The following is a 26,095-nucleotide window of genomic DNA, read 5'->3' as shown; positions in this document are numbered from 1 at the left end:
TTCATTTCCTATGATTTTATTATTTTTTTAACAAAAATGGGAGAGGAAAAAAAAAATTAACATTCAAATCAAATTATCATATCATCAGCAGCAACTAAACAAAATATCAAATCCCCTTAATATCTATATATGCATTCCTTAAAACAAAAGAGGCAAATATTAGAATGCTAGTACACTTCTATTTATAATTTATCATGACTTTATATTACAGCGGTACATCTAGGCCTGGCATGCATCACTTTTAAGTCGAATCTTTGCCCCTTCAAAGCCAGTCACCTTCTAAATATATTCTAATGTACATATATATACATTACGTATCAAAATAAATATCTAAATACAAACATTGATACATCAGTCAACATTAGGGACTATCAAAAACAAGTGAATGCTACATATGGCGTCAATTCAAAAAAACATCAAAGCCATCAGTGTCGTGTCAGAAAAACAATAAAGTATTAAAGTATATCACAGACCTAAGACATATATTTATACACAACAGCAATAAAGATGGACAATCTTGTTAACATTAAAATATATGGGAAAAATCTATCTCTCTACAGAGTTAACATTATGTTTCCAGAATTCACTTATTCTCATCACTGTCATTATCTAAATACCTGCTGCCCTGTTTCATTTGAAACATCAGATTGGCCCCTGTGTCTGAGCAAGTTGCAGATCGCTTCTTCTGCAATAAAGAATTAACAGTCAGCCATTGTTCATTACAATAAGAACTGTCTTATACTTGTAGTGTCTTACAGTCCTCTCATGGATCTGACTGGGTGTTTAACACTACCATATTATCATTGTGTAGTACAGAAATGTAACTTTAAACCAGAAAACAATTCTTAATCTTGACTGTTTGTAGACATAACCTTGATGGAAGGTCGAGACACAATACAGAGAAGGGAATACTGGAAATCAATAATTTAATCTTTAGGGTCCATGATAAGTATGTTGTTGTTCAATAACAACCTGTTTGTGTTCAATAAAAATCAAATGAACATAGAGTAACTGCTATTACATTGAAAACGTACCAATTTCGTGGACTTGGTGAAAAGTTTGGCTTTTGCCTTGCCTCTAGCTTCTTTAGAAGGTGTTTTGGAGGAATGAGCTCTCTCAACATCTAACTCATCATCGCTGTCATCAGATTCGGATTCACTGTAGGTCCTTCCATAGCTTTTTCTCTCCTCCTATAGAGAAAGTGAAATTGTCAGGTAATGTCTGAACATCATGTGACAGTCTTGTCAGCTGTTCTAACTTTGAGAGAAAGTGAAATTATCTGATAATGTCTTTGAGAATATAGGGCAACCATCTGATAATGCCTGTTATCACGGTCAGGATCTAGTACTTTTGTTTAGATTGCTTCTTTTCTGCTCACTTCATGGTCATTTTCACTTTTTTCTACATGTTAACATTCATCACATTAAGTTTTATAGACTAGAGTATTGAACGTGTAATGTTTAAAAAAGATAGAATACTCAATAATTCCATCAAGAAATACTAGTGATTATGTGGAGCTTGCCTGTTGTCTAGAGTTGATGTAGTGGTCCATTGACTTGATTTTACCAAACATTTTTTTGTAGGCTTTCTTTTGTCTTTGTCCTTCTGATGAGACACTGAAAAAAGAAATTAACCCTATATATATAGTGAACCCAGGTTTAGTCCCCTGAAAATTGCCTCATCAATTATTTCATGTGTACACATAAATGTACTTGGCAGGATTCATTTTATAGTATAATACGAGTACCATTGAAATTAAGCAAGTTAGGCAGTGTTCTCCCACTGCTTCAGGAATCAAGTTTGAACCTTTGTATCTGTATGGTATTACTAAATATTTCCCCTTGTTATGATTTGACATAAATATTAAAGTTTAAGAGTTCTTTTTCAACTTTATAATTGACCCTATCCCCTCACCCTATCCCCTCTCTCACGATTAAGGGATTACAGCCTTACATAAATCCGTATTGGTTTTAAATATTTTGTTTATCTGTCATACATGTACTTCTCTAGATCATTTTTGGAAGTCCCCCCAACCCCCAATAGTTTCCATTGAAAAATTATGTTATGGTGTCTTCTTAATACAATATAAAACTATTTTCTTCTTGAAGATGCAATACATGAAATATCTAACATATATTGAATTACCAGATATATGTACCTTGATCAAGTTGTAAATTTTAATTTTTATATTCATAACTGTATAAACAACTACTGGTAACTATCCAATAGTCTGAAAAATATTTTTTCATAAAGTTTTCTCTTTCATCTATCGAGTTAAAAAAAGGCTACTCTACATTTCATCAATTGAAAATTTTAATTAGCATTTACTGACTTAAATCATTTAAAGTTGTTTTTGTTACTTTTTTTGTTTGGTTTGGATTTCTTTCACTTTTGTTTCAATTTTGATTTATTTTGTTTGGTTCCGTTCTGTTTTGATTAGATTCATTTCCACTGTGCAGTTTACATGTAACTATACCTTATGACAGTTTTAAGTTTTGTGCTATATCATAGAACACAGCAACTAAGTGCTAATTCGTGGTTTATTAAAAACAAGAGGCCCAGGGGCCTTATAGGTCACCTGAGTATCATGTAACAACCTTCCAATGTTTGAATTAGGTTTGTGTTTAAATATAAGAATTTTACTTTTGGATGGAAGAAACATTGAATAGCTATGTGGTCAGCCCCGCCTTTGCACCAGAACCCCTGACCCAGGGGCCATAAATTTCAGTTTTGAAAGAAGCATCCTTGATCATCATTATCATACTATTAGTTTGTCTACTTAATACCCAGCAGCAGAGGAGAAGATTTTCAAAGAAAGAAAATGCATTTTCACTATATGATCAATAGGGCCCCACCCTAATACCAGAACCCCTGACCCAGGGGCCATGAATTTCACAATTTTGAAAGAGGCATCCTTGCTAATCATAACCATGTTATTGGTTTGTCTACTTAATACCCAAGGACAGAAAAGAAGATTTTCAAAGAAATAATGCATTTTCACTATATGACTTATAGAGCCCCACCCTAGCACCAGAACCCCTGATCCAGGGGCCATGCATTTCACAATTTTTAACAAGAGGTACTGTGAGCAATGCTCACTAAGAATACCCCCCGCTTACCCCAATCTCCCAAAGGGTGTTGGTAATAGGTAGAAACTACCTCTTTTCTGAGTGTTGCTACTTCGATGTCCAGTGCGCATGACCTTTGACCCCAAAATCGATAGGGAACATCTTCATCCCATGGGTAGTCCATATGTATGATATGGTGACTGTAGGTGGAAAGGATAACGCTTTAGAGCCCAGAAACCATATTGCTACTTCAATGTCCAGTGCGTGTGACCTTTGACCTTTTGACCCCAAAATCGATAGGGATCATCTTCATCCCATGGGTAGTCCATCTATATGATATGGTGACTGTAGGTGGAAAGGATAACGCTTTAGAGCCCGGAAACCATATTGCTACTTCGATGTCCAGTGTGCTTGACCTTTGACCTTTTGACCCCAAAATCGATAGGGAACATCTTCATCCTATGGGTAGTCCATATGTAAGATATGGTGACTGTAGGTGGAAAGGATAACACTTTAGAGCCCGGAAACCATATTGCTACTTCGATGTCCAGTGTGCTTGACCTTTGACCTTTTGACCCCAAAATCGATAGGGAACATCTTCATCCCATGGGTAGTCCATATATATCATATAGTGACGGTAGGTGGAAAGGATAATGCTTTAGAGCCCGGAAACCATTGCGTCTACAGACGGACGGACGTACAGACGGACAACCCGATTCCAGTATACCCCCCCACAACTTGTTGCGGGGGGTATAAAGAGGCATCCTTGCTCATCATTACCATGCTATTAGTTTGTCTACTTAATACCCAGAGACAGAGAAGATTTTCAAAGAATTTCTACATTTTCACTATATTACCAATAGAGCCCCACCCTAACACAAGAACCCCTGCCCCAGGGGCCATGAATTTCACAATTTTGGTAGAGGGCTCAACGCTCATTATAATTATGCCCACAGTTTGGCTTCTTGATGTCCAGGAGTAAAGAAGAAGATTTTTTAAAATTACACTCATTTTGATGGTTTTTGCCCCACCACTCAGGCCCCAGGGGGGCAGGGACCACGAATTTCACAATTTTTGTTCCCCTCCACCCACAGATGCTATATGCCAAAATTAGTTGAAATTGGTTCAGGGGTTTCAGAGAAGAAGCTGAAAATGTTCAAATGTTAACGCACGACGACGGACAAAAACAGATAGCAATCTACGATTGCTCTAAATTTCAAGCTTTAAAAACAGAGGAACAAAAGTTTGTTATAACCCAACAAAATTACATAGCATTGCCTTGGTCATAGATGAAACATGAAGATAACGAACAGTGATCGATCTCGTGTCTTGCCTTACGGGCCTATAGCTACCCTGTACCAAAGTTCATAAATGTAGGATGCAAAATGGTTTTTGTATATTTTACTTTGACACATTAATTTCTGTTTCCTGTAGCTTACTTTGTAAACCTCCAGGCAAGTCTTTGGTTCATCAGGGCCCGGCCCCTGGATTCTGTGTACTCTCCCCCGAGGGCCAGGGCTGAGGTCGTCTGGGCCGTGTGGGCTCCCAACACTTTTAAGTTCATATCTGGAAAAACATATCAAATGACGTCAACCATCAAATTTTTCTGCAGCAAATCTTCTTAGCAGTTTGCTAGAGACTCATGAACACTTCTTTGTTAATAGTTCTCAATATAAAATATATCATTTACATTTTCAAATGATTATGATTCATAGAATATCCAATTGGTTTACAAAGAATAAAAATGAAAAACAGAATCTCAAACTGTCTACATTGTCCAAATTTCCTAAATGTATATATTTATTTCCACCAGTACCTTATACGTTCATTAAATGGCCAAAACTTGCACATGTTATGTTGCTTTTTCATAAAACTTTGCATGGAATTCTGCAGGTTTTTTCTACATGTACCATATGGGAATACATGTAGTACTAATCTCCATTCAATTGGGAAAAATAGGCATGAAATAAAACAGATTGGGCATTTACTTTCATGTCCACAAATGACATTTGTTTTAATATTGGTACTGAATAAACCATATTTCAAAGAATAAACAAGTATTTATTGTTCAAAATTTGACAAACGAGCGTCATTCCTTTCTATTTAAGAGGATGTGAAGAAATTAATTAACTCATACGTCCCATACAAAGAGACCCACGGGCCTCGAATTACAAAGCCTTAGCAGTCTGTCACTAGGAATTTTTTAGTCTCAGATTTGGGAAATTATTTTTTAGCCTCAAAATTGAGAATTTTTAAAATTGTATTTGGCATTGGGATTGGTACATTTATCAGTACCAGTTATACACGAAAAACAACTGCTGTGAATCCTTGGGTAGAGGAGGAACAATGTCTGACAAGTGTCAAGGTTTTTTTTTGAAGTGAGTGCATCCATATCTTACTTTTCTCCGCCTCTCTTCTGTCATAGGTGATGGGGCGACTCTGTGTGACCACCCTGAGAGCAGTGGCACCCTCTGTGTCAGTGTATTTAACAACCAGCTGGAAAGGTAACTCCTTCAAATCATCCTGGTCTGTCTCCATGGGCTGTTCCCGACTTCCACTTGCTGCCTGGGTGTCTTTCTCACCTCCACTGGCTAACATGATAAATCACAGATATCCTTAAACAACTGGCTTATATGCATCATTAGCATTGAAATCCATTATCACTACAGACACTGCAGACTTCTTATTATCATCACTGTTTTAAGGAAGTTAGCTCCTGAGCTTTTGAGCACAACTGTGCAGGATGCTACAACTATGTATTTAGTGGTTCAATACTGATCTCATTGGTGAAAACATATATTACACATCTATTACTGAACCCTACCCAGTTGAAAAAAAATGTGTCAATTCAAATTTTAAAAGGGTTTTGCAGGGACTATATATGGTGGAAGAATTCATTAATCAAAATGTTCTAAATCTGCGTGATATTACAGTTTCTGGTTCATCTAATATATCCTCTATTTTTATACTTCTATACGTGTATTTCAGTTTTATAATTTATGATACAAGTAGTTGAGACTTGGAACTAGATCAAATGTTGTAATATATTGATTTGGTTGATATCTTTTTCGAAATAGAACACCGATTCTTAAAAAAGTTTAAATTAATTTACTAGAAATTTTGCATAAAAATTCACTATTTTCGTGACTAATTTAAAAATTTGGTCTTCAACCCCCAATTTTTTAAAGCTTCATTTTAAATTTTAAGACAAGGCCTTGAAAATTGTGAAATTTTAGAATAGACATTACTCCTACGTTGTAATATGTCTTTTTAAAGTCTCAAATTTGATACCATAAATCCTTTTGTACGTCAATGTATATCAAGATTAGTGCAAAAAGGTAATTATTTATTACCATTACTAGTATTAAACTTGTTTTATCGGTATTGTTAGAAGACATAATTATGTATCTATTTTATGTAATGATTGATTTGTGATGTTTATGTTGTGTTGACACCAACAGGCAAATCAAGTTTAATTGAATAAAGTTTAGGTGCAAAAAGGTCATGTTTAGAACACTGTAGCTCAGTTACAAGCGTTGAAATAAAAAAGGATTTTATAAATGAATACTAGAGGATTTTTTTTCAATGAATATTAGTAGGGGATTTTATCAATGAATATTATTTTACTTTATCAATGAATATCGGAGGATTTCATCAATGAATGTTACAGGATTTTTATAATGGAATACTACAGGATTTTATCAATAAATACTACGGGATTTATTAATGAATACTACAGGATTTTATCAATGAATACTACAGGATTTTATCATGGAATACTACAGGATTTTATCAATGAATACTACAGGACTTTATCATTGAATACTACAGAATTTTATCAATGAATACTACAGGATTTTATCAATGAATACTATAGGATTTTAACATGGAATACTACAGGATTTTATCAATGAATACAACAGGATTTTATCATAGAATACTACAGGATTTTATCAATGAATACATGTACTACAGAAATCCAATGAATACTACAGGATTTTATCAATGAATACTACAGGATTTTAACATGGAATACTACAGGATTTTAATAATGGAATACTACAGGATTTTATCAATGAATACTACAGGACTTTATCATTGAATACTACAGGATTTTATCAATGAATACTACAGGATTTTATCAATGAATACTATAGGATTTTAACATGGAATACTACAGGATTTTATCAATGAATACAACAGGATTTTATCATAGAATACTACAGGATTTTATCAACGAATACATGTACTACAGAAATCCAATGAATACTACAGAATTTTAACATGGAATACTACAGGGATTTTATCATTGAATACTACAGGATTTTATCAATGAATACTACAGGATTTTAACATGGAATACTACAGGATTTTATCAATGAATACTACAGGAATTTTATCATTGAATACTACAGGATTTTATCAATGAATACTACAGGATTTTAACATGGAATACTACAGGATTTTATCAATGAATACTACAGGATTTTATCAATGAATACTACAGGATTTTAACATGGAATACTACAGGATTTTATCAATGAATACTACAGGATTTTATCAATGAATACTACAGGATTTTAACATGGAATACTACAGGATTTTATCAATGAATACTACAGGATTTTAACATGGAATACTACAGGATTTTATCAATGAATACTACAGGATTTTAACATGGAATACTAAAGGATTTTATCAATGAATACTACAGGATTTTATAATGGAATACTACAAGATTTTATCATTGAGTAGAAGAGGATTTCAAAAACACATTTTAGGAAATTATTGACATGTCATATGGGTACAGAGCTGAATGAACACATAAATCACTCAATCCCTAACTTATCTTTCCTTCTTTGCCTGTTTTCTGTTACAAACTTCGTACCTTCATTGCCCATTTCTGTCTTCTCATTGACAGTTGGGGTCTTTCTCTGACCTTGGTCTGTTTGACAGCGGACACCATACTCAAAAGTGACCTCTGTACTGGCTGTGACATTTCCGATATTCCTCACTACTTTGCTGTCCTCTGTGGCCTCGTAATAGAAAAACCTGTAAAGGATGGCACCAACATCTAGTGAGGGGCAATATGGTCAGAAATACAACAAGAGGCCCATGGGCCACATCGCTCACCTGAGTCACCTTGGCCCATATCTGAAGACTTTCCATATATATTTGCATGTAAAACCTTGGTCCCTATTATGGCCCAAACTACCCTTTGCAAACTCGAATCTACATTATGTCAGAAAGCTTTCATGTAAATGTCAACTTCTTTGGCCCAATGGTTCTTTTAAAGCTTTTTTCTATATTTGTATGTAAAACTTTGACCCCCCCCCCCCACTTGTGGCCCCATCCTACCCCCCGGGTACCATGATTTGAACAAACTTGAATCTGCACTATGTCAGAAAGTTTTCTTGTAAATATAAGCTTTTCTGACTCAGTGGTTATTGAGAAAAAGATTTTAACTATATATTTGTATGTAAAACTTTGATCCCCCTTGTGGCCCCATCCTACCCCCAGAGCCCATGATTTGAAGAAACTTGAATCTGCACTATGTCAGAAAGTTTTCATGTAAAAATCAGCTTTTCTGGCTCAGTGGTTCTTGAGAAGAAGATTTTTCCTATATATTTGTATGTAAAACTTTGATCCCCTATTGTGGCCCCATCCAACCCCCGGAGTCCATGATTTGAACAAACTTGAATCTGCATTAGGTCAGGAAGCTTTCATGTAAATCTCAGCTTTTCTGGCTTAGTGGTTCTTGAGAAGAAGATTTTTAAAGTTTTTCCCTACATATTTGTGTGTAAAACTTTGATCCCCCCCTTGGGGCCCCATCTTATCCCCGGGGGCCATGATTTGAACAAACTTGAATCTGTACTATGTCAAAAAGTTTTCATGTAAAAATCAGCTTTTCTGGCTTAGTGGTTCTTGAGAAGAAGATTTTTAAAGTTTTTCCCTATATATTTGTGTGTAAAACTTTAATCCCCCCTTGGGGCCCCATCTTATCCCCGGGGGCCATGATTTGAACAAACTTGAATCTGCATTATGTCAAGAAGCTTTCATGTAAATTTCAGCTTTTCTGGCTTAGTGGTTCTTGAGAAGAAGATTTTTAAAGTTTTTCCCTATATATTTGTGTGCAAAACTTTGATCCCCCTTGTGGCCCCATCCTATCCCCGGGGGCCATAATTTGAACAAACTTGAATCTGCACTATGTCAAGAAGTTTTCATGTAAAAATCAGTTTTTCTGACTCAGTGGTTCTTGAGAAAAAGATTTTTCCTATATATTTGTATATAAAACTTTGATTCCCCCTTGGGGCCCCATCCTATCCCTGGGGGCCATGATTTGAACAAACTTGAATCTGCACTATGTCAGGAAGTTTTCATGTAAAAATCAGCTTTTCTGACTCAGTGGTTCTTGAGAAGAAGATTTTAAAAGATTTTTCCTATATATTTGTATGTAAAACTTTGATCCCCTATTGTGGCCCCATCCAACCCCCGGGGCCCATGATTTGAACAAATTTGAATCTGCATTATGTCAGGAAGCTTTCATGTAAATCTCAGCTTTTCTGGCTTAGTGGTTCTTGAGAAGAAGATTTTTAAAGTTTTTCCCTATATATTTGTGTGTAAAACTTTGATCCCCCCCTTGGGGCCACATCTTATCCCCGGAGGCCATGATTTGAACAAACTTGAATCTGCACTATGTCAGAAAGTTTTCATGTAAAAATCAGCTTTTCTGGCTCAGTGGTTCTTGAGAAGAAGATTTTTAAAGATTTTTCCTATATATTTGTATGTAAAACTTTGATCCCCTATTGTGGCCCCATCCAACCGCAGGGGCCCATGATTTGAACAAACTTGAATCTGCATTATGTCAGGAAGCTTTCATGTAAATCTCAGCTTTTCTGGCTTAGTGGTTCTTGAGAAGAAGATTTTTAAAGTTTTCCCCTATATATTTGTATGTAAAACTTTGATCCCCCTTGTGGCCCCATCCTACCACCGGGGGCCATGATTTCAACAAACTTGAATCTGCAATATGTCAGGAAGCTTTCAGGTAAATTTCAGCTCTTCTGGCCCAGTGGTTCTTGAGAAGAAGATTTTTAAATGACCCCACCCTATTTTTGCATTTTTGTGATTATCTCCCCTTTGAAAGGGACATGGCCCTTCATTTGAACAAACTTGAAAGCCCTTCACCCAAGGATGCTTTTGGCCAAGTTAGGTTGAAATTGGCCCAGTAGTTCTGGAGAAGAAGTCAAAAATGTGAAAAGTTTACAGACAGACGGACAGACAGACAGACGGACGCCAGACAAAATGTGATCAGAATAGCTCACTTGAACCTTCGGTTCAGGTGAGCTAAAAACCTGTATAGGATGGTACCAATATCTAGTGAGGGGCATTATGGTCAGAAATACAAAAACCTGTAAAGGTTGGCACTAACATCTAGTGGGGGGCATTAAGGTCAGAATTACTTGTACATGTTCAAAATCAAGTGTAGAGTATACTTCAGTTCTCACTACTGCACGTTCACAGTGAACCTTGTCTAATCTGGGTACTGTGTAATCTGAAATGTTGTGTAAATTGTGTATCATTTCTGGGAACCAAATTTTTGGACTTCTATTAGGAATAATACTTTCATATACAGAATGCTGTTTAATCCGAAGATTTAGGCCTCGTAACGGGTGACTAAATGGGAAGGTCCATCGGACGAGACTGCAAAAACCAAGGCCTTGTGTCACAGTAGGTGTAGCACGATAAAGATCCCTTCCTACTCAAAGTCTGTAAGCACTGACCATAGGCCTAAATTTTTAGCCCTTCACCGGCAATGGAGACATCTGCATATGAGTGAGAGATTCTCAACCAGGATGTTAGATAATGTACAATCAACCAACCAAAGTCTTTTTCAGGTGTAACATATAGCTGGAGCAGACAAGTTTTTCTGTGTTTTGAAATGAGTTATTGCTGGCAATTTTTTATATAAAGATCGTGGAACGTGCAGCATGAAATATTTCATAATGACTAACAAATCTAGTTTGTGGATGCTTGTAATTCTTACAGTCTTTTATGGAGGTGGCAGGTAGCTACCACATTTGTTGCAATAATCTGGTCCGCAAGAATGGTTGAAAACTCCTGAGTTAGCTTCAAAGGGTCAACAATGTTCACCTGAAAAAAAAAGCAAAGTCAGGTAAATGTTCCCCTGAAGCATACAATGTTCACATGAAATATACAATGTTCACATGAAATATACACACAATTTCCATGTACATGTTGTACGGTTTTCAAACTTGAAAGTTACAGAAATCAGGAATTCTGTTTCAAACAATAAACTTCTAACCAATACGTAACAATGTGATGTCTACCTGGCCCCCTGTCATGTCTGCTATCTTCCCCAGGTGAACCATCTTACAATCTGTTCCCTTAATGCTGATCACCGACACAGCAACCCTGAAATCAAGCACACTTTATCAATCTCAAGCTGGAATTTCTCATGTTTAAAGATTTTATATCTGTACAACTATTAGATAATATGTACATCAATTTTTGTTTATCGCAATTCACCTTTGAATTAGAACGCTTTGGCCAATATAGCATTGCATTGTGTAACGACACAATAGAATCTGTTTGTAATACAATTGCGAAATGCAACAGACACTCTCATTGGTCCATATGTATAAGACCGCCCAAATTCCCTTATATGGGAGTAGTCGGCATTTCATAACTTGACGGCCAGATGGAAACAAACTTCAAAGGAAGAAAGAGAAAAAGTTGTATTCTTGTGTTGTTGTCTTATAAATTCAATATCAAAAAATTCCTTACACATTTTCCTACTGTACTTGTGTCCAAACATACCTTCAAATATTTACTAAAGCCCCATACGACCCAAAAAGTCACAGTTTTGATGATTTCGTTCATTGACATAGCCATGTTAGGTTGCCAGTCAATTCGAATCCCAGTTCATTTCCATATTGGCACAATAGCGTCTTGATGTGTACTACTACCCCACAAATATTTTAGCTAAATATTTTAAATATATAATCCCAGTTCCATTAAATGATAATTATTCAAATAGCTAAACTCACGTAAATGCGGCTTTCATTAGTCTGGGCCGGTCTCCATCTCTGCCACACGGGTGTTAAGGACCATAATGGGCTTATGTAGCATTTTCGTTAATCAAGAGCTTATTTTACCTTTACAAAAACTACATTTTTAAATTTTCATTAATTATTCATGTTGATAATAAATGAAGAGTGAATACATAACTTACAACCATTTTTATGAATAGATACCAATAGCAACAGAGTTCGAATTGAAAGGCTACCTAACATGGCTACGTCAACAAACGAAATCATTTGAAGCTGTGAGTTTTTGGGTCGTATTTGGCTTTAATGAATATTTGAAAGTATGTTTGGACACAAGTATAGTAAGAAAACATGCTAAGATTTTTTATATTGAATTAATGAGACAGCAACACAGGAATACACCGATATCAGGCCTCAACCATTCGCAGCTTTTTGTGCCCTGTAAATCGAAGGTTTTTATTAGAGGTGGATCTGTGGTTCTCTGTTCCGTCACAATATTTTTTCCTGAGAGCTACAATTCTCCAGTTAGGCCTAGTAATTTTCTAGTTCGTCCATCTTATCTGATCACCTGAATCAGCTCGCGAAAGTGGGCGGGCTGTAATCGGCCAATGAAAACTCTTGTTGTATTACGTCAAACATGTCATTCAAACTGTTCAATCGTCTCATTCAATTGTGTCATCACACAACGCAATACTATATCGGGAAAGCGTTCTAATTCAAAGGTGAATTGTGATAAGTATATACTGTTACATATTCAGACCAACAACAACTCACCCTTGATCAGCTGCCTCTTTTCCAATCCCTTCATAAAACTGACTCTCTCTGTCCATCTCCTCTCCTTCAACATCCAGTCGACCAAGGCCTACATTAGCTTTACCATCAGTACAAATAATAACCTTTGAGCCTGGGTGTTGCCCTGCCATCGTTGTGGCCATGAGCAAGGCGGGGCCGAGGGCAGTAGCTCCTCCCTCCTCTAGTCTGTCAAACATAAAGAAAACAATCTAAATGTTTCAACGACGCTTAAAATCAGATTTAGTCTTTGAATTGTTAAAGTACACCAGAATTTGGTTAATATACAATTCCTAAAACATTTTGCTAAGAAGAATAAGTCTAAATGGAACAGTTATTCTATTGTTTTGTTGCCAATTTGCCTTGATCTAAGGACTCAGATCACATTGCACACTGAAATCAACATAACACCTACACGACCGACAAACCTACTACAATCAAAACATTGTATTACAAGACTTTATCTGAAAGGCAACTTCATCATCCTTGAATGATTTTATCATCAAAGATACAATTACAGCTTTTTAACACATTCGATACTTCTACAGTGTAGAAACCTTTCAAATTTTTTCTGAATATGGAAATAAACATTTGTTTCCATAATAATGTTTCAAAATATTCTATATTTTCTCAGATCACCACTATTAACAGGACTATATATAATTATGTATGCATATTGATTATCAATACCCAAACAGTTTGGCTCCTAGAGTTCCTCTAGATCCATGTATGGCTCCCGGCATCTGGATTTCTTTTCCCTTCTCTCTCAGATCATCAGCACTGGTCAGTTTGTCCCCGGCTATTGTCATCGGTGTTTCGCTACCATCTCCTATAATCGTCACCTGGAATCAATCACAGCCCCATTAAATGATACCTAGGACTGTCCTAACAGGACGAATACTCTCTGTAGGACACAACCCAAACTGCGTAAGAAAGTATGTTTGAAAAGAAAAAGTACATGTATATAGCCAAACCTCACTATCTCGAACTCGATAGGACTGAGAAAAAACTTCGTGATATCCCAGTATTCGAGATATTTAATGTAAAATACTTTTAAAAGAATAAAGGGTTGGGACTTCAGAATCACGTTGACTTATCCATAGTATTCAAAATATCAGTGTACGAGATAAAGCACATTCTTTCTCAAAATGACCTAGCATCAGGGTCTAAATCCCCCCTTAATTATAATTAGGGCTGACTGAATTCCTCAGAAATCAGAGGAAAACTGGTCAAAAAGGAAGGAAAACACCCACATCCAATCTTGAAAATATCATTTTCTGTCACTGTAGATCAAACCCAGAGTGTTTCATGTTCTTGAAAATTGAGCCAATCAGAGAATTTCCTCTAAAAAGAGGAAAAATCACACTCCTGTATAATACCATTTTACAGTTCAGTAGCTAACCTCATTGTTGAAGGTGATGAGAGCCACTCTTCTGTTCGGATGTTGTTTAATCATCTCCTCCAGTTGATGGTCCATTGCAGCCTGCACTGCTTGGAGACGAGAAATATATGTGACGTCGCGTCTCTCTCTTGGCATGTGCTGGTCAGACCTATCTGTGTTAAGGGACTGAAGTCGTGCTACTGACCCCCGAAGGTTGATCCGACCTGGAACCTGCAAATAAAAAATCCATCGAGAATGTAAGAGGGGATCATGGAGTTGTAATGACATAGCCATTACCTACCAGACAAAATCAGCAGAGAGAGAGAGAGAGAGAGAGGGGGGGGGGGGTAATCTAGGTTTTAGAGTAAACTACCCCTTTTGAGGAAATAGGAAAAATAAGTTTGACATCTTAAACCATTGGGTGCTGGACAGAGCTCTGTCCAGATAAAAGATTATTCAAGCATTTTCATTAAACATGTGGAATTCACAAAAATCTTGCATCTGGAGCAAAATATTGTAAGCGAAACATAATTACAAAGATCTATGAAATTTTGTTTCTATCGCTTTTTAAGCCTAACTGGGAATATTTCACTCAATGATAGAGGAAATAAAAGAATGGGAGGGGAATTATATCTAGGGAAAAACGCAGAATTTCAGTAGTGAATTTAGTCTAGATTAGTTCTGATATACTGAAATTTGTTTCTCAATCAATCATGATTTTAAGCATTCTGTTGCATTTTATTACCAACCTTTGTTATGAGTGCAATTACACATTCTCAAACTAATTCTTAATATCTAACAATTCTTTATAAAAAAGTTCTATTACAGAAAAGTCAAAGTGAAACAAAATTAAGGAAGCATTCTCATTCAAACATATTGTGTAGGTACTATTATTGTAACAATATATGTACATTGCAGTCCCTGAAACGTTCTACTTTCACACTTGAATGGTGACGAAATGGTGAATGCACGCAAAGTGAATGGCGACCGCTTTGTGAACAGTGAACACAGGCGGCTGGTAAAGGATGAACACAAAACCGTGAAAGGAGAGGACATGGAGAATACACATTGAACTGATGGCGAGCGAACAGAAAAATGGTAATACAGAACGTTTTCAGAACTATTAAACAAGATGGGTAACTTTGCCACTCGTTTCCACACACATGTAAAATTTATGCCGTCTCACCGTGGATGTGACACACATGCTTCCTGAGGTGTCCACACAGAAAATGACCAGTGACTCGTCTTTGCCAGACAGTCCACTAGATGCGGTGGACAGGCCCGGCTCCAACATGTACGTGACATCATTGTTACGTGGAATTTCCTCTTCCTCTACGTCCAGCTCATTATCCGTGCCACAAAATTCACAATGCCACATCTGTCAAACAATTACAGTGAAAAATTACTGCACAACTGTCAAGAATAATCATGTTTCCATTTTTGAATCACGCTTAAGGACTTGGTCTCAAAAAAAACATAACCACCTGAATTTTAAGCCTTAAAAAAGATGTCAAATGGATAATTTCATCATCTTATTTTCTAAAACTTTTCTTATTTTATATCAATCCTAAGGGAGAAAATTGTCTTATTGTTTGGTTTTACAAGACTAACCCCTGTTCAAAGAGAAATACAACAAATAATAACTTATAATAACTTGTATAATATTAAATTCTAACACACACTTACAATGTTATTGAATATTTATTTTCTGTTATAATGATTATTGAGGGTAAGCTTGCATTCAAACTGAATATAATTTTTTTTTTAAATCACGACCAGCTCTTGTAAGAATAAAAGCAATCCTTTCCAAATCTGCACACCTTTTGGTCTTCTCTCGTGGTGATTTTGCTCAAACTGGACAGAATGACATCACAGGAAGTGCAATGTACAGGGTCACCAGTATGCATGTTGCTAGGAGCAATGATCTTCTTAAAATCGATTGAGATGATGTTTGTGTCAGCACGGCGGTGGCGTTTTCCCTGCTCCTGAGGGGCCCTCTGTTGCTGCGGTTGATGTTGTTGCTGCTGCTGATTTTGAGGCCCCACGTCATCTGCAAATTACAAATCCATAAACATTGTCATTGGTATTAGCAAGTACTAAATACTATTACATGTAGTACAAGTAAATGAATACACAAGAGACATGTACATGCATCACAGTATATATGTATGTTTAAATATAATGTCATCACAAAGTATACATTCTGTAAGCTAGTCTACATTCATTTAAAAAAGACCAAAAACAGTTGATTCTAAAAAGTGATTTTAATTATCTCTCATCATTTCCATACTTTATTTAGAAAGTCCAGAAAAATCAATTTCTATGCAGATCTAATTTTAATTTTTTTTCCCCCTGCATCTTAAAATACCATTGTTTGTCAGTACATAATTAAATTTCTGATATTTTAATCTATGATCATTAATTTTTATTTGAAAGTTCCATTTCCTTTGTTAACGATACTGAGATTTTACAAATTTGTAATATCTAATTACTTGCTTCAATTAGAAAATTGTGTCATATTTTCACATTTTCAAATACTAAACAATTGCTGAAGTTGCAGAATTTAAAAATCTTTTGTGACAAATTTGTGAGGTTCAAGTCCACAAAAGTGTCTTTAACATTTCATGATTAGGAAAATTGATTTACAGAGCACAACGCTGAATGAATCTTTAAATGCTTATTTTGCTGACCTTCTTTAACAAAATATCCTAAGTTTATTCGGGCCAGACATTGTATTGGCAACATAATTTTTTCGGTAAGATTTTCTTCCACACTGAATGTTAATTTACATGATTGTGTTCCTCTGATACAAAATTTAATCCTTGGTGAGCCCTGAATCAGCCTAGGTAGGAAAATGAAGAATTTTGATTTCGACAGGTGTTAAGGTTTTGTCGCAAAAGTTGACATTGTTAATTACCATGTATTTTGTGTGAAGCTTTTGAAAAACCACAATGGACCCAAAGTTCCTGTCACAGTATTTTCATTCCAGGACAAGTTTGTCTACCATCATTATTAACAAAAGAATATGGCACACCAAATTCACAAAAATGAGCTATACATAGTTTAACAGTTGATAAACTAGGTTTATCGACTGTAAACTATAGTTTACGAACTGTAAACTATAGTTAACGATTCGTTAACTATAGTTTTCATCCGTAAAACTATATTTAACGGTTGTAAACTATAGTTTACAAATGCTAATCCAAGTTTATCTGTCTTTAATTAAACGTTAACAATAGATTTTGCTGATAAATACAGATTCACATTTGTAAACTATAATTTACATTCATTAACTATAGTTCACAATTGTTAATCCTAGTTTCACAAATTGTGATACTATATTTATCAGATAAACTATGACTTGTAAACCGTAGTTTACAATCGTGAAACCGTATTTATCAGATAAACTATGTTTTGCAATCGCTAATGATTGTTTTCATTGTTAATTATAGTTTACGCTTGTGAAACATAGATTATCTGTTAACTATGGTTTACAAATGTGAAATATAGATTAACGTCGTTAACTATAGTTTACGGTCTGTAAACTATAGTTTACTGTCGATAAACCTAGTTTATCAACTGTGAAACTATGTTTAGCTCATTTTTGTGAATTTGGCGTGTCATAGAAGAACATAGCCTAGTGTGCACTCTAAAATCCTCAATATTTAATACAAGAATGTTGAAACTAGTGTACATGTCATTCAAAGATTAGACTTTATGCTTTTTATATTAACATCAACCATTAAATGCACACATTACCTAAGAGAAAACAACCGAAAAGGAAAAGAAACAAGCTTTCTTTCATTTCTGACACAATTATTACACATTTGAATTAAAAGTTGAATTACCTCACATTGCCTATTCAAAAGTAGGTCATGACTTGCAATTCATACAAACATTATTGCAAAAAAATCTATTGTTCTTCATCTGTTTAATCTTAACCATGTTTATACCATTCTTCATTCTTCTGTTATCATTCAAAGAGATCAGTGCCCCCCCCCCATTTGTACCTAATTACTTACAACATTGCTCGATGTCTCTCCATTTCCCCACTTTCTTTCTTCTAAATTTTGCCCTTTTGGATTTTGCTTCAGGGGGTGTTGCAGGTTTTGTGCTCTTGGCCCCAAATAGTCCTGCAAGGAAGCCAGGCTTCTGAGATTTAGGGGATGAAGGCCCGGATCCTGATGGTAAGGAAGATGAACCTAGAATAGAGTGATAAAGGAACTTCAGAAAACAAAGTCAATTACTTTTTAATTGCTAAATTGATGAGGATGTCCATTATAAAGTGTTGACTGGAAGCGAAATGACATTTTACATTGAACTATTTTTTGTACAACTCTTACGGAAACATTAAGATATGCAAGAATCAAATTTTGTGCAATACAATGGTACCATATAATAAGCATTTTATTTCTTAAAAGTAAAGTCATCTTCAATTTGTTTCTCCCAATGTATAGAAATGCTAATTGGGCATGATGCACACCAAGATAGATATCATCTCTAAATTGAAGCAAGTTTCCAGGATGATAAACTCTGGAATGTCAATGTAAAAATTGTGATAAAATGCATTGTTATGTACACATATCAGTATACATGTACAGTACACATGTATATGTAAAGGGTGAGTTTTTAAAGATCTTGATATCAGGGGCCTGGGAGAAAGATATTGACATTTGCTTGAAATTGGGAGGAACGTTTCATACAAAGACGTGCCACGGTGGGGGAAAAACCAAACCAGTGCATTAAGGTTTAATTAGACTCCTGATGACTCTGATTAAAGCTTACCTCACTTAATTGTTGAAATAAAGAACTTTTTCCTTATATAAGGTGTATGTTCTGAGTGGCCTTGACCTTTCCAAAATGACTTTTGTCTGAACACCATTTGCCTGTTACTTATTTGTGTGATATATGATCAACACTTGTTCAAAAATTGTCAAAATAAGGAACTTTTTCTTTATATAAGGTATATGTTCTAAGTGACCTTGACCTTTCCAAAATGGCATTGGTCCAGATGTTCCCTGTCCCAAGGAATATTTGTGATTAATTTTGATCAATTTCTGATGAAAGGTTTAGGAGAAGAAAACTTTTATTTAAAAAAAAACTATTGAAATAAAGAACGTTTTTATGTTCCGAGTTACCTTGACCGTAACAAATTTACCTTAAGGGATCATTGGTTCATAAGTCCTTGTCTCAAAGAACATTTGTAATCAATTATATAAATTTCTGATGAAAGGTTCAGGAGATATGAGCTTGGATGGACAGAAGGATGGATGGAAGGAAGGACAGACATGACAGCAACAATATCATATTGCTCCCCCAAAAGATTTTGGGGAGCATAAAACCGGTAATCTATGGGCCTGTGAAGAAGATTCATGTACAATAAGGCTACCCTGCTTTTTATTTGTTTTCATTGTTTGGGAATTTTAAAGCAAAAATTGGGGAAAATACCAGGGTTTTTAACATTGGGAATGGGGCCATATTTCAACCCCCGAGAAAAAACCCTAATGCAATCATTTTACTAAGCACAGTATTGTCCCATCCATATTGTGGATAGTTATTTTGATGAACTGGTTTCAAATTTAAAATTGTAGTTATTTCACAGAACATACGTGTGACTTCTTCCTCGTTTTCTTCACCACTGCTGGAATCACTATAAAACAAATGACACCCTGATCAAAATAACACTAATTATCCACACTGGGAGAAATCAAATTAACAAGAGAGGCCCAAGTGCCTTAATGCTCAGAATCTACATTAATCTCCGCTGAGATATGACTGAGATTAGCCTCGGCTAAATATTTGGACACAGATACCTTCACAGGTGTCAATCCAAATATTCAGCCCAGCCAAATCACAGCCGAGATTAAATCTGCATTCAATCTTTCTTTTATAGTTTAGCAAAATTATTTTTCTGTATATTCTTTTTCGCATGATTTAGAATTCAAAGATGATTTCATAAGTTTTGAAACTATAAGAATTCATTAGTATTGGGGTAAATGACAAATTAACATGGACTAATCAATGACAATTCAAGTGATAGGGAAATGCTGCTGAAGTATGTAATGTTACATGCAGCACCTGTCATCTTGTAATCATCAAATCTGTGAAGTCTTGAAAATTCATAAAAAACAGTAAAATTTTGGCAATTCACAAAAATTGACCCAAAAGAATTCAGAAAATTCCACATTATAGGACACTGAAATTGACATTTGGATAAAATGTCAAGTATATAGTTCCTAGAGACACGATTACAGGAATGTCTGTATTACAATACAGCCAGCATCATTCATATCATATCATAATGTTACATAAATGATCAGATCTTATTTCATGAAAAATTCATAAAATTATATAATTACTTTCTGAAAACTTCAAAAGTGTCGGTGAAGTAAATTCACTTTCACCTTTAATTATAAGTTGTAAAACCTTTGTGATTAGAGTTGATTTACAACATTTTACCAGAGCAAAATTGAAATAGTGTGTACATCAAACATTTTAGGCATAATCAGTATATTGCTTTATCAAACTGGTGTCTATAAATTAAGAGTTTCAGTTCGAAAACGATGGACATCTTACAGGTGATTGAAATTTTGACGTAAGCCTGCGTTTGTTAATTAGATGATCCCGGGGCCAGGCTCCATGCATTGAGAATAGACTTTTAAAGTCAAATTAGGAACAGATGTAATCCATAAAATATTGATAACTGTAAGTCAATAAAATCCATATTGAGATTAGGCCAATTAAAATTAATTAGTAGATTATCATTCCCGCCCGCCCCTCGAAAATCGCCCCGCCCCGATTTTTTATATTTTTCAAAATTACGATTTCCGAAGATTTTTATGTCCGGTCCGGTATCGTAAACGTACTTTGTTTCACTTTGGCTTTTAGAAACCCATATACACATGTAATTATGATTTATAAAGCCTTTTCTCAATGAGAGAAGGCATTTTCGAGGTCAAGAATACCATGGCGAAAAATGAAAAATAAAATCCTAGCTCCCACCCGCCCCATTTTTTTGTGAAGTTTGAATGATAATCTACTAATTAATTTTACTTGGCCTTACCTAACATCATTTAAAATTTCAGTAAATCATTTGTGTGATTTTGACAAATCAAGGATACATGCAGTTTCTAAATTTTGACTTAAGTCTATTTTCACAAGGTCATGGAACCAGACTTTCATAATCTGATTTTTGACAAGTCACAGAGGGCGGTGCCTCCTCCATCGCTTGCAGTGGAAATATAAACGTACCTGACGCTCATCCCATGTTCGTACTCCTCTTCAGAAACCACTTCAAACTCAGGCTGGTTGTACAAGAACACTTTGTCGGATCCAAAATTCATTGTTGCCTACAAAATTTATATATACAAGAGATCTTGTACTCCTAGCTAACAAACTACAAACAATAACTCACGAGTGTGTAATTTCTCTTTTCTATCAATAAAGAAATTTATAAGGGGAAGCTTACAAAGAGATTTGCTCTTTTTGTGGCCTATATACAACTGACAAAAGATGTTTTTACTAGACTACGTACTTCACATTAATATAATTTATGGTGCATATCTGATGTATCCTACTAAATAAAGTTACATATGCTATATACTATAGTATAATTATCAAGTCCTTAGAAACCCTATCTGATGTACACTGTACAACATCCCCACTGATAGAAATTAAAAGACACACTTCTTGGTTAGACTTAATAAAGTCTTTTCATTTTCCTAACTAGAATTCGTTGTACATAAGACATGCATCTATCATAAACTCTATGATAGTAACATAGATAGAGAATGTCATAAGTTAATGTCGTAGTTCCTAGATTTTATCAAAACTATTAACTTTATCTATCCTATGAATCATAAACGACAACGTTTGCAAAAGCTTGTACTTTCCAGTTACACCTAGCTACTCTTATATGCAGAGGATAAAATACAGCTTACCGATAAAACGTACAAGAAACGAATGAATTCACACGAATTTTAACGATACTTGACAATGCTTAATAGAGCTATGACATAGTGCGTGCGTTTTTACCGATAATACGACTTAAAACAAGGGTATTGCACAAAACGTAAACAAACTGGAAAATCCCATTCAATACTACTTCCGGCTTTTAATGAAAAAATAGTTTGGAAATGGCATGTGGATTTCTTTCATTACTCGTCGTATTTTCTATCGATATGATAAGAAAACGTCTTATCTAATTGTAAACAACGTTTCTAAATTGAAATAAAACAACTTCAAATGATAAATCCTTTTGAAAGACTTGCATCGCGGATAAATTTACAAACGTCATTTCTAAAATTACATCGATGACCGAGTCATACGGTACCAAGACAATTCGTCCCCAAGACAACTCAGAAGGTCTTCATTGCAGCATTGTCTCTTTCTCTGGGTATATTTTGTATGTTTATATTCATATGCGTTCATTTTCTATCTTCAGTCATCACGTGGTATCTTTGGTATTTCAGTCTGGAAAATATATTTTCTTCTTTCGTTATTTTATTTGATGAACAGCGCATGGGACCTCATCAACATCAACACATTTCTTTAGGATATCAGTGGCGGATCTAGACCTTTAATACTGTAGGGGGTTTTGAGGCCCGAGGTGGAGGACATAGGACGGGATGAACCCCAACCCTTCCCATTGGGAAAATTTTCAAAAGATTGATTCAAAATGGTGCAATTTAATGCATTTTCGACTGAAATTCTTGTTCCGTTTTCCTTTCAGTTATAGTCACCACAGGCCACATCCTTTATAGAATTTTTTAAAAAAAAGAAGAAAGAATAAACTTGAATTATTGATTCAAAATAATTCATTTTAATGCATTTCAAACAGAAATTCTGGTTCCTTCATGCTTTGATGCATAGTTACAGTTAAAAAAAAAAAAAAAAGAGCGGTTGGGGGGGGGGGGGGGTCCCGAACACCCCCCCCCTCCACCACCACCCCCTATAAATCCGCCACTTGATTTTTTTTTGGGGGGGGGGGGCTATCCCGAAAACGTCAGATCTATAAAAAAAAAAAAAAAAAAAAAAAAAAAAATCGGATAGGGCTACATTATTGCAGCTAGATATAGAGCATAATATTCAATATATATGTGAAGATTAGAACTACATGTATGATGTTAACATATGATATAGTATTTTAACATATAAATTTATACCGTGAAATCTTCAAGCATATATAATTTATTGATGCCTAGATCACTTCTTTAAAAAGTTATTTCATTGACTCATTGGCAGTGAACATGGGCGGATCCAGGAATTGCGGTTGGGGGCGCTACTTTATGAGGCAAAGGGTCTGGGGGCCGCCGGAAGTTCCTCAGTGGATTTAACAGATTTTTTGGGGCTTGGAATATTTCTCCTATGTAGTCATTTCTACTATTTTCTGTCATTTTTAATAGGATGTTTTCTGAAAAAAAATGTAAGTTCATCCAATAAAAGCAATTCAATAAATCAAAAGATCTCCGAGAGAGGAAGAAATAATTGCTTCTTTTATCGTTTACATTTTTACTAAACAAGAGACCACGATTTACCTTAAATTTGAAAATTTTAGCCCCCACCCCCCTTTTCATCTTTTATCTTCAGCTAAAGTTAAAGTTGCCGGCTAGTAAGATATATACATATGTACACAATTACACATTCCAATTTCTTTCGTCCGCGATAAAACTACAAAAAGGTCCATATTGCGTCTATAACTCGTGGAAATATATAGACGTGATAAAAAAAGAAAGAAAGAGATACAGCTGTACATGTGCACGATGTGATAGAAATTCTTAGTCTATAGAATTGTTTTTGTTCGCAAATTCTATGATCTTTATTCATGGATCTAGTTTAATGCTAATATCATTATATGTCAAATGCTGTCTGACGTGTTTCATACCAATTGTTAGGCCATTCTTGGCACACTGATTTGACTACGAATTACTTCATAACTTAGATATAGGGATCACGACAGGTGTGACCGGTCGACAGGGGGTGATTACTCCTCCTAGACACCTGATCCCACCTCTGGTATGTCCAGACGTCCGTGTATGCTCAACTTTATTTGTATTCCTTATAGGAGTTACTGATCACTGTTCGTTATCTTCACCTTTCACGTTAGAGTACGTGTTTTATGAATTTGTGATTTTTAATGCCTAATTTATTATTTACAAAGGAACTATTTGATGTTGGTAGCTAAGCTACTTCCTGGGTGCACTCGATCAGGCTGTGCACATGCGTGAACAATCGGTGGATTTAGGGTAGTTTGCGGATTAAACATTACAAAATTCCGTGCAGGGCGTTGTTTTTCCGGTGTCATCAGATGAGACAGACAGCATAAAAGATTTTCGGCTGCGCTACATCAATTTAGCAAACTGAATTTTAAGATAAAGGTGAAGATGACGAATAGTGATCAATCTCAACTCCTTGGCACACTGAGTTTGACTACGGATAACTCCGTTTACCTGATCAAGATATAGGGCTCACGGCACGTGTGACCGGTCGTCTGGGGATATTTACTCCTTCTAGGCACCTGATACCACTGGTATATCCAGGAGTCCGTGTTTGCCCAACTTTCTATTTGGTATTGCTTATAGGAGTTATAAAGATCAATGTAATTAAAATTAGATCCTATGATCCGCTCATCCACTATCCCTATGTGTAGCGACAGTAGATGAGCGGATCATAGGATCTAATTCTAATCAAATTGTTATGAAATTGACCACTGTTCGTTATCTTCACCTCTCCTATAAGGAATACAAAATAAAGATTTGGGCAAACACGGACCCCTGGGCATACCAGAGGTGGGATCAGGTGTCTATATGAGTGCGTAAGATTTTTGACTGCGCTACATCAATTTAGGAAACTTATTTTTTAAGATAAAGGTGAAGATGACGAATAGCGATCAACATAATTATATAATTATGTGAAGGGCTGCAATTCAGGCCTATGCTCGACACTTACAGCCTTTGAGTAGTGAGGGGTCTTTACCGTGCCACACCTACTGTGACACGGGACCTCGGTTTTTGCCGTCTTATCCGAAGGACCGCCCCCATTTAGTCGCCTTTTACGACAAGCAAGGGGTACTGGGGACCTATTCTACCCCGGATCCTTAAGGGATTCGGGACTCCTGTGATCGGTGTATGAAACGTCTAAAACGCATAAAAACCGCACGATTACTGGACACGTACCGGGCAGTTAACGGACAAGATTAAACGAACATGGGACACATGAGAAACTGCTATAACGTTGTATCAACTTCAAACAAACGGACTTGTGCCGGTCACGTGACTGACAAAACCTATATAGATCGAAAATGGATATATCTTTTGAGATGTATCACTCTCGCTGATATATTTCCGTGATGCTTCCAAAAGCAAGGTCTACCGGTGTTGGGAAAAGTAAAGGCAGGATAATGCTATACAAAACTCCCATCGCCTCCCTCTGTCATTGACAATACTGGGGAAGAGCAGCCCTCCCAAGATTCACAGGTAGAAATCCTGTCTGAAACTTAAGAGATTTTTGAAGGCTCTATTTACGAACATCACCGTCTGAATAACGGACAATTACCGGATTAAACGAACGAGGGAAGCATGAGAAATTGATATAGCGTTCTGTCAACGCTAGACAAACGGACTTGTACCGGTCCCGTGGAAGTCCATTTGACAACCGTTATTTGCATGCGTTTCTTGTCCGTTGATATGCAATTTGTGTCCATTACATCTTTGGTTGACCCACTGCATGTCCGGTAGTAGTCCATGACTCATGTCCACCGGACATTAACGGGTGTTAAATGGACAAGTACA

At 35.8% G+C, this 26,095-nt stretch overlaps 1 protein-coding gene across 3 annotated transcripts; it reads right to left on the bottom strand.

Moving 5' to 3' along the window:
• On the bottom strand, positions 1 to 22,639 carry LOC125674900 (circularly permutated Ras protein 1-like). 3 transcript variants are annotated; one of them, XM_048912257.2, is made up of 17 exons: positions 22,247 to 22,639; positions 21,558 to 21,655; positions 19,916 to 19,956; positions 18,329 to 18,508; positions 16,127 to 16,356; positions 15,493 to 15,684; positions 14,328 to 14,537; positions 13,616 to 13,767; positions 12,911 to 13,114; positions 11,417 to 11,501; positions 11,113 to 11,219; positions 7,957 to 8,120; positions 5,468 to 5,659; positions 4,508 to 4,634; positions 1,523 to 1,616; positions 1,035 to 1,190; positions 1 to 685 (listed from the first exon to the last, which is right to left on the bottom strand). In XM_048912257.2, the coding sequence occupies exons 2-17, from the start codon at positions 21,647 to 21,649 to the stop codon at positions 584 to 586; spliced, it is 2,328 nt and encodes a 775-aa protein (XP_048768214.1). In that variant the 5' UTR covers positions 21,650 to 21,655; positions 22,247 to 22,639; the 3' UTR covers positions 1 to 583. The 3 variants fall into 3 exon arrangements, with proteins under 3 accessions (XP_048768214.1, XP_048768216.1, XP_048768215.1); XM_048912259.2 differs by having other exon boundaries at positions 22,341 to 22,626; XM_048912258.2 differs by having other exon boundaries at positions 22,260 to 22,555.
• Between the last annotated feature and the right edge of the window lie 3,456 nt (positions 22,640 to 26,095).

This window comes from Ostrea edulis, chromosome 3 (genome assembly GCF_947568905.1).
Source record: "Ostrea edulis chromosome 3, xbOstEdul1.1, whole genome shotgun sequence".
In the NCBI taxonomy this organism is placed as follows: Eukaryota; Metazoa; Mollusca; class Bivalvia; order Ostreida; family Ostreidae; genus Ostrea; species Ostrea edulis.
Note: the sequence above shows the minus strand (reverse complement) of the source record. Positions and strands in the feature narration are given on the sequence as shown.